This window comes from Lycium barbarum, chromosome 6, assembly GCF_019175385.1.
Source record: "Lycium barbarum isolate Lr01 chromosome 6, ASM1917538v2, whole genome shotgun sequence".
Lineage (NCBI taxonomy): Eukaryota > Viridiplantae > Streptophyta > Magnoliopsida > Solanales > Solanaceae > Lycium > Lycium barbarum.
Window position 1 is genome coordinate 10847749 of NC_083342.1, and position 10065 is coordinate 10857813.

Genomic DNA, 10065 nt, shown 5'->3' on the forward strand with positions numbered 1-10065 from the left:
AAAATAAGTCAATACCTTCCTTTTGGTGGTAACCACGAACCACTAAGCGAGCTTTCCATCTTGCTTCTTCAACCCCGCGAATACCAGTTTTTAGTTTGTAGATCCATTTTGCAGTCAATGCACGACGACCTTTGGGCAGCTCACATAACTCCCATGTATTATTTTTGTGCAAGCTTTCCATCTCTTCTGGCATAGCCACTAACCAATTTGAGGAATTAGGACAAGAAATTGCCTCAGAGTAAGTAGAAGGATTAACTCCTTCGGGAATTTCTTGTGCAACTGCAAGAGCATAAGCAATAAGCCCATCATCATCAGTGTCAGCATATCGAGCGGGCTTCTTTATAACTCGTCTCGGTCTATCAAGAGCAATAACATGATCATTCTCCACCTGTGGCTTGACGGGACGTGTGGTACTAGTACTTGGCTCATCAACAGGATCCTCCTCGCTAGCCTGAGGAACTATAGAAGAAACAGGGCCAGCTTCGTGAGCTTCATGGCTCACTTCTACCTCCACCTTCTCACTGACATCTTTCATATCATCATTACCCGTAGAGGAAACAACAGACTCTTTTCCAGAAGATAACATAACGACCTCATTAAAAGTTACATCCCGACTCTGAATAATTTTCTTGGAGCTAGGTCACCACAAACGATATCCTTTAGACACAAAAACATAACCAAGAAACATGCACTTAACAGCCCTGGGGGCCAGCTTCCCATCATTAACATGAGCAAAAACAGTGCATTCAAAAACTCTAATAATAGAGTAGTCAACGGGATTACCAGACCAAACTTCTTCGGGAATTTTAAAGTTAATAGATGAATGTGGAGACAAATTGACGAGGTAACAAGCCGTAGAAACGGCTTCGGCCAAGAAATCATGGCGGTGCCATAAACCAGTATTTGATAGCATACAATAGGCTCTCTCAAGTAATGTTCTGTTTATACGTTCTGCAAGTCCGTTCTGCTGGAGCTTATGAACGAGAGTCTTATGTCTAGCAATACCATAAATAGCGCACAACTCATTAAACTTATTACTACAGAACTCCAAACCATTATCAGTCCTGAGCTTCTTAATTTTTCGGCCAGTCTAGTTCAACTCATTAAACTTATTACTACAGAACTCCAAACCATTATCAGTCCTGAGCTTCTTAATTTTTCGGCCAGTCTAGTTCAACTCATTAAACTTATTACTACAGAACTCCAAACCATTATCAGTCCTGAGCTTCTTAATTTTTCGGCCAGTCTAGTTCTCAACAAGGGCTTTGAATTTCTTGAAGTAGAGAAACGCTTCACTTTTCTGTCTTAGGAAATAAACCCAGACCTTACGAGAAAAATCTTTAATGAAAGTCAACATGTAGCGTTTTCCTCCAAGGGAAGGAACTTTGGAGGGACCCTATAAATCCGAATAAATATAATCAACAACGTCTTGCTGGGTATCGTCCTCAACAAGATCCAAATCCTCCAAATAAGTGCAGAGTGCACTAATCTGAACTCGACTCTGTCCCGACATCTGGCCCTCGGCACCAGGCACGAAGTGGGTGAGCCTAGTCAACTCCGTCACCCATGTACTACCAGGAGGAGGCTCGTACCGAGGGTATAATGGCTCTCCATCTACCCACAATCCAAAGAGGACTTCCACATCCTGAAGTGTAATTGTGGCCTCACCGGTGCGAAGATGGAAGGTATGTGTCTCCGGCCTCCACCGCTCAACCATGGCCGTAATGAGCACCCAATCATGATGTACCCGACCAACGGACACACAACGATAGATATCGTCTTGAAACAATATCTCTAAGACGGGGGGGGGGGGGGGGGTGTGGGGGGCTCTTGCGTAAAAGAGTCCACGCTCTCTGCAGCCTACGAGGACGAAGCCTAGTCTATATCCCTATAGTACCAACCCATAATAACTCTGACCTATGATTGCCTTGCAAAAACAATACTGATCTATCGTCGGGCCCCGAGTGAACAACGGGCCCTGGGTGATCATCGGGCCCCAGGTGATCATCAGGCCCGGGGGAACATTCAGATCCTTGAAAGAGTTCGGTCTGTACAAACTAAATTAGTCATTATTCTTGAAATTAAAGAGAAATTATATTAACTAATTAATAATTTGTAGGGAATTTGTGAATTATGTTGTATTATATCTTGTGAATAAATAACATGGGATAAACAATTTCACAAATAAATAAAGTAACAATGACATAATTAACATAATAGGAGATTACTATATTTTGGGGGTATGTAGTCTCCATGTACGTGAGTTGCACGAATATTTCTTGTCGATTTTTATAATATTATTTATATTCTATTGATAAGCAACTTGAAAAAATAATATCTACTTATTATCTTGAATACAATATTTATTTTGAATGTATAAAAATCAAATATTTACTTCCTCACACGATTCTGAATATTTGATTTGGTAATTTTGTTATCAATCTTTATTAGATAGTCTTTTCTAAAAATTATTTTCACTCTCCAACCAAATATTGGAAGAAAATAATTATTTTCTAACTTTCGTCATATTAAATGTGCAGTAAATTTAATATGTGATAGTAAGGACATAGGATTTTGAATTATGTGATGGAAAAGACTTTTAAGTTAATTAGTTTGGGAATCTAAATTCAGCAGTAATATTTGTTTAGAACTCTATTTTGAATATGTGATATATTTTTAGTTGACCAAATAGCCAACACAAATATGATAAAATTAGACTAATAGCCTGTTTGGCCAAGTTTATTTTATTTTTAAAAAAGTGAGGTGTTTGGCCAAGCTTTTGGGAGAAAATAAGTGCTTTTGGGGAGTAGCACAAGCAGTTTTTTAGAAGCTAAAAAAATAGTTTTTGCCCAAAAACACTTTTTTGAAAAGTACTTTTGATAAAAATACACATAGAATCACTTTTTAAAAGCTTTTCCAAACACTAATTGCTACTCAAAAGTATTTTTTAAATTAATTGGTCAAACACAAACTGTTTTTAGTCAAAAGTACTTTTGAAAAAAATATTTTTTAAAATAAGTTGTTTTTAGAAGCTTGGCCAAATAGGCTATAAAAGAGTATATTCGTCAGACCACATATTTTCCTACAAACTTTGCATTTTATCGTCACGTATGTATTTATGAAATTCATAATAATTTTTATTTCCATGAACATAAATATTAAAAAAAGTACTTTAACTATTCTTTTTTAGATAATCTTTTTTCATTTAACATATATATTCATGCTTTTAAAATAATATAGATTTAACAATTCATAATCAATTAACAAAATAATAATTCATTAACAATTAACAAAATATCAATTCATAATCTAAATTTAACAACTAATTAATTAATAATTGCATTTTTTTTACAAATAATAGTACATTACTATATTAAACAATTCATAAACAATTAACAAATTAACAACTCATAAACATATAACAAATTAAAAATTAAAAATTCATAAACATTTAACAAATTAACAATTCATAAACATTTAACAAATAATGAATTAAACAAAAAAAAAAAAAAACGGAACAGTGGCAAAAGCCACTGCCCAGACCGATCAAACCAAAAAAAAATGAAATTTGATTTTTTTTTTTTGGAAATTAACGACGATTAAATGTTAAACATGCTTAGAATATAATATATATAACAAAATAATAATAAAAGTTCATAGTAAAAAATCTTAATCGAAGATTTTTGTAGGGTTGTGTTAATCGAGTTGTACGCCGTTTTTTTTCAAAATTCGAGCTTAGAATCTTGCTCCTTGACTTGAATATACCGAGAATCTAAACTTTCCCGAAGAAAATTAATAGAAAACGACGTATTTTGATGTGGGGACCACCTTGAAATCGCCTCCAATGGGGTTTTTGATTTTTTTTTTTTTGCCACTGGAGGGACCAGTGGTGGAACCCGATGAGTTTTTATGTTGGGTGATATAGTGCAGTATTTTACTGCGCTAAAGGTACTTTTGTACCCATTTTTTTTTTTTTTTTTTTGAGTATTTTGATTCACTTTGATTTTTATTGGGTCATTTTGGATCAGTCTCTTTATTTGACCATGGATACCTACATCTTTCTTGTCAGTTGTCCTGTATGATGAAATTTGTTTATTTATAGTATAATAATATAATATAAAGTGACCTTAAGAAAAGAAAGGAAAAAAGGAAATCTAATAGTAGCAGTGAGTGAGAGTTTGAAAAGGCAACATTGTTCGGTGCAATGTATCTTTCAAAGCAATAACACAATGACAAATATGCAATGTGCATGCCAAAAAATTGCTTTCTCATATCTATTTTACACTTCTTTATTTGTAATCTGTTGAGAAAATAACAAAAATGGTCCATTATTATCTGTGTTATTACGTTCAAAATAGTCTTTTAATTATCATCTAAGCAGTTTTGATTTTTTAAGTTTGTCAAAGATGAGCATCTTTTCAAAAAAACAAAAAAAGAGCATCTGTGATCTCATTAAATGTTTATCAAACTTTAATTATTAAACTTTACGGAATTTGTGAAAATAGAAAATATTTAATGAAAATTAGGATTTGGATGTACAGTTATTGCATTTTATGTTATTTTTGGTTTATATCAAGAGTCTTATGCAACTTTTGTTCTTTTTGGTCTACTTTTTTTTTTTTTTTGTGTGTGTCTTGTGTAATTATTTATGTTGCGATTTTTGGGGTTTTGGCAAAATATTTTAGTGTTTCTGGTTAATTTTTTTCCTGACAATTCCGGTTAATTTTAACAATCAAAATTTGATAAATATATGTTATAGACTAAAAGTGCTCACTTTGTCATTTTCTCTAATATATTCAAATAAGAAGGATAACTTTATTAAAAATAGCATAATTTATAATTTTCATGTTACTCTTAAGGTATGAGTTTATAGCCATAATAATTATCATGACAATTGACAAATTTAAAATTACAAGTTTCAAAAGATTTTCCTTTTTTAAATTATGCGTTCAACAAACACTACCTTCACATCAAATGAAATGGAAGGAGTGATACAATTACATTTTCTTTGACCTTACCTTATCAAAAGGTTTTAAAGCTTGTACTTCAATTTAGGACCTAAAGCGAGCTTCTGATAGATTTAAGGGAAGATATGCCAAATATGGAAATGATACATAAATTTCAACTATGCCAAATGCTCAAAATTCAAGAAATGTGGAATTATACATACATTCGTACTGGTTAAAATATACACAAGAGAGTACAAAAGGGGACTACATTCTGCAACGTACAAGTTACTCCCTCTGTCTCAGTTTATGTAGCACTTTTCGTTTTTCGAGATTCAAACTTTATGAACTTTGACCCAATATTTTAAGATATATTTTTTCACCAAATTTGTATGAGAAAGGTTGCAAATTATAGTACTTTTCATGTAGTTTTCAAATATATAAATTTAATCTTAAAATATTAAGTTAATCTAATCCAATTTGGCTTCAAAGTTTAGTCAAATTGACTCTCGAAAAGCGAAAAGTGCCACATAAATTGGGATGGAGGGAGTATGACACAAAAATGCAGGCTTTACACGAGTAATCGATCACCGGGGGCTGTGAATATGTAACATCATCCGACTATCCAAGCTCTGTTGTCCGGAGAATTCTCCGCTAGGGATGAAGTCATTAGTTATATTGATCGCGTAAAGGTCTGATGTTTGTTCTGTTATTAATCCAAGAGTTTCCTCATCTTGACTTTCCTGAGTTTGAGACCACGGATGTTTGGTGAACTTCCTTAATCCTTCTAGCTCCATCGCCACTTCTTTCATTGTAGGCCTTTCTTCACTTGTTAACCTAAGGCAGTGGCAAAGTCAGAAATTTCGTAAGGGCATTCAAAGTTTAATATGTATGTATAAAAAAATAATCCTTGACCTATATACACAAAATAGGTTTTCGATGAAGGGTGCTCAATTACGCCACTGACCTGAGGCATCTCTTTGCGAGCTCAGCAACACCTTGGCATTGCTCGAAGCTTCCTTCTCGTAGCACTTGAGTTTCGAGTATTTGAAACAATCGATTTTCCTTAATAGACCTGACAAAAAATGCAGCTAGGCTTCTCTCGTGTTCTGATGCTGCAGTATCTAGGGGCAGTCGCCCTGTTAAGAGCTCTGCAAGAACTACTCCAAAGCTATAAACATCGCTCTTTTCTGTCAATTGGCTTGTATGGAAGTATTCTGGATCCAAGTAACCGAAAGTTCCTCGAACCAATGTAGTCACTTGAGTTTGATCCAGTGACACTAATATAGAAGCCCCAAAATCTGATATTTTCGCTGTGTAATACTCATCTAGTAGTATATTCATAGACTTCACGTCTCGATGAATTACAGGGGTAGAAGTTGCAGAATGAAGATACGCGAGAGCACCAGCAGCTTCGGATGCTATCCTCAATCTATTTTCCCAAGAAAAGCAGCATGTTTCTCCACCTTCGTGAATATGGTAATAGAGGGTACCTTTAGAGATGAATTCGTAGACTAGTAGAGGGACTTCGGTTTCCAAACAACACCCCAAGAGTTTCACCACATTTCGATGATTGACTTGCGAGAGAATGATCACTTCATTGATGAACAATTCTATTTGGCTCTCGTCCATTATTCTCGACTTTTTAATTGCAACCACACGGTTGTCTGGAAGAACGCCTTTGTAAACCGTACCATAACCGCCTCGCCCTAGGATACGATCCTCAGCATAGCTGTCAGTGGCTTTCTCGAGTTCTGCTGCTGTAAAGATTTTAGCTGCATACTCAATGCCATTATCATTTGATCTGAGTTTCTGTTTCAGCATCAAACCGCCATTTTTCTGAAAGAACTTTTCCCCGAGTCTTATGAGCTGTCTTCTTTTGATACCCAAGTATATCCAAGTTGCACTGATGGCCAAAGCCAGAAAGCCAAAGCACAAACCTGCATGAATATTTTCCAAATATATTCCATTCTCTATCAAAACATTCTATATGAGTCACTTAATTCAACTATGCCAAATAATTGATAGGTACAATCAAGTCATTAATGAGACCTGAAACCATTAGGGTTTTTCACTCACACACTCATACATACATAGATGAATAAATTGCAGCGGCCACTGCATGACCATCCTTAAAGAGTGGAATTACTAACCGAAAATAAGGAATTTAGCGTTGCTACAGCTAGTTCAAATTCACAGATAGTGTAAATATTCTTTAAACAGACAGTACGTATATATAAACTAAATCGACAGCATCCCTTATTTGGAAACTAGAAACTAGAAACTTATGTATATGGAATTTCAAATTCCTAAGTCTTTTATGAATCAACCTACATAGTATTTTTATGCTAACTTCATTATATTAGAAGAAATGCAACTTAACAACGGTGTTTGACTGGATACAAAGTAGACCTACCGAGTGAGAGTTGAAGGATGGGTGACTTAGAGTTCTGAGGGATGCAACCATGGCCTTTTCTCTTGCCATCACCAATCTGACCATGTGGACAAGTGCAGCTGTAGCCTCCAGGGAAATTATTGCATATTCCATCACAATGATTCTCCTTGCATTCATCTACATCTGGAAATTAATCAAATGACAATAAGAAAAAGAGAGAATGAAACCAAAGACAAAAATATTGCTGCTTGTTTGATTATTCTCATTTTGCCATCCTAATGCTTGAATCCAGGTGAATTCCTCCTTTGTTACCACACAAATTTACAAAAGTCACTCATTGAGAAAAGCTCCTAATCTTCACTTGCTAGATTTTATCTAGTTCATTCCATGACAGGAAACTCAAAACTATAGAGTCTGAAAAGTTAAGATAAAGAGTTAGTATACCACTTCGAGTTATATCAAGTCATTCTATGCAGAATGACCCATCAATCTATTGAGTCAAATAGTGTAACCGGATGGGTAAAAAATACAACCCAAACCAACACATAGAGAAGCATATTTAGAGAGTTGAGAATTATGTACATATGGAAGAACATAAGCTAATTTTAAGAAAAATATATTAGCTTTCACTTTTCTTTTCTTCCAAAAACAAAATAAAAGAGGAGGGGAGGTTCGTTAAATATCGGAGGGCTTGGGTTATGACCAACTATTTGACCCTTCTTAACCCAATTTGTTTTGACAAAACAAACTTTGGGAACCCGTTTATGTATTTGAACCTTCCATGTTTAACGGCCATTTGTCGGGTGTACAAGTTACGGGTTGATTACACCCAGTAACTTTGGCTCAAACGTGTTTATGCTAAGAAAATCTACTAAATTAGCTCAAATAACAGATTCCAATCCTGGTAATTAAATGGGCAGTGGTAGAATTTTGAATTCAAACTCAAAAAGTTCAAATTCTGAATCCGACTCTAGCAACTACCTCTAAAATGGTAGGCATTGTACGTGAGAGCCAGTTTCTACCTTGCTATGTAAGCTATATCCATTTTTTCTTAAAATATTTAACTTATAGCCAGTATTGGCAAGCTTCAGACAAAACAAAACATGATGCATGCTCTTTCTGCTCTTTATACTTTTGATGTAATTTATACTTTCTTTTAAGAGAAAAAAAATATTAGATTGATGCCACAAGATGGAAGCATCCATATCAGGTAACTAACAACTTCAGACATAAAGTTGGGACTACCAAACTTAACTTCAGACACTTCCGAGCTTAAACCAGCCCAACTTCAGACCTGTGTGTATGAAGTTTTTTGAAACTTCAGACACGTGAGGCTGAAGTTGATTTTGAAGCTTTCTTACAAAAAATCATGAACTTCGGTTAGGCCTTATCTAGCGGTCCTCAAATCGACTATATGTGCACTTCGGCCTCTAAATTGTTGTCTTACCTGTGCAACCTGAGCTGACATAAGGGTTACCCTGGTATCCCTTCTTGCACTTGCATCGATAACCTCCAAGTCCTGTGTCAGAATCCACACAAACACTATTTTCCTGACAAGCATAATCAGCTGCTTTCTTGACCTCAGTGCAATTACCATTGCCAATAGCCCAATCAATCAGCACAGGAACTTTCTCTATAACCTTGTTCCGAAAACTCGAATCGGACAAATCCGAGCGGTTGAAAATGAACTTATCTGGCTTACCAAGAAATGCATAGCCACAAGGATTAAAAGAAGACACATTTGTGTGGTTATGAATACCCCCAAGTAAAATCAAAAGACTCTGCAAACCCCTCGGGATTGAAGTTTGGCAACAACCGATACCTGAGCAAGAGCCATTAATTATGTCCTCTCTTTCAGAACAAAGCGAAATGCATCCACTGCTGAGGTTTCTCTCTTCAAAGTTAAAAATCATACCAAAGTCGTCGCAGCCAACTACCATCAATTTGTTGAGGTCGGAGAAGGAGAAAGGCTTCGAATTCAAGCTAAAGTCCACCTCGTATTCGGTAATCACCCCCCCTGTTTGATTGTAACACCGGCTCCCAACATTGTTCTTGATGAGTATCTGAGCATCCAATAAATCAACCACTTCGAGATCTTTTCCAGAAAGAAAGGCCTTTGGAGGATTGAACAAAGCATTACAGTCTATATCAAATGAAGGGTCAATCGAGCAGCCTGTTCCGTTACCAATACCAAAAGGAAATGGGACCGTTAAAGCCCCGCATTTGCTTTCACAGCCAGGTTTGGTAATGGTGGTAGCTTTGGCAATGGATTTTGTTGTGGTTTGTAGGGATGAAACTGAAAATAGGCTGCATGTTAGTATTATCAAGTGGAGGAAAGCTATGTTAAGAAGCATTTTGGGCTTGGAAAAGAACTATAGCTAAGTGAATCAACCAAAGAATTTAGATATTGGCTGATGAAACTGTCTCAGTATTTAAGAGAGAAAAGGTCTGGTTTTTGAGATGACTTTTCTGAGAATTATAGTACGAGTTCAGAATATGGAATAGGTCATCAATCTTTCTTTTTATCAAATAGTATGACCTTTGGAGTGTTTAGAAATGCTCAATGGTTTTACCTACTTGGTACTCTGACACTCATAGTCTCATACTCCCTTGGTTAGTTTATTTTAAAAAAAGTTTTAAAAAATGACATTTTCTTATATTTCAAAAAGAATTACAGTTACTTTTAAATTCTTAATTTGCTTAATATATAGTTTACCCCTCTTC

The 10065-nt window shown here is 35.4% G+C and overlaps 1 protein-coding gene across 1 annotated transcript; it reads right to left on the reverse strand.

Moving 5' to 3' along the window:
* Positions 1 to 5533: 5533 nt before the first annotated feature.
* LOC132600754 (wall-associated receptor kinase 5-like) lies at positions 5534 to 9800 on the reverse strand. The gene is made up of 4 exons (XM_060314117.1): positions 8789 to 9800; positions 7363 to 7524; positions 5914 to 6886; positions 5534 to 5783 (listed from the first exon to the last, which is right to left on the reverse strand). Exons 1-4 carry the CDS (start codon positions 9693 to 9695, stop codon positions 5534 to 5536), a joined length of 2292 nt encoding a protein of 763 aa, XP_060170100.1. The 5' UTR covers positions 9696 to 9800.
* Between the last annotated feature and the right edge of the window lie 265 nt (positions 9801 to 10065).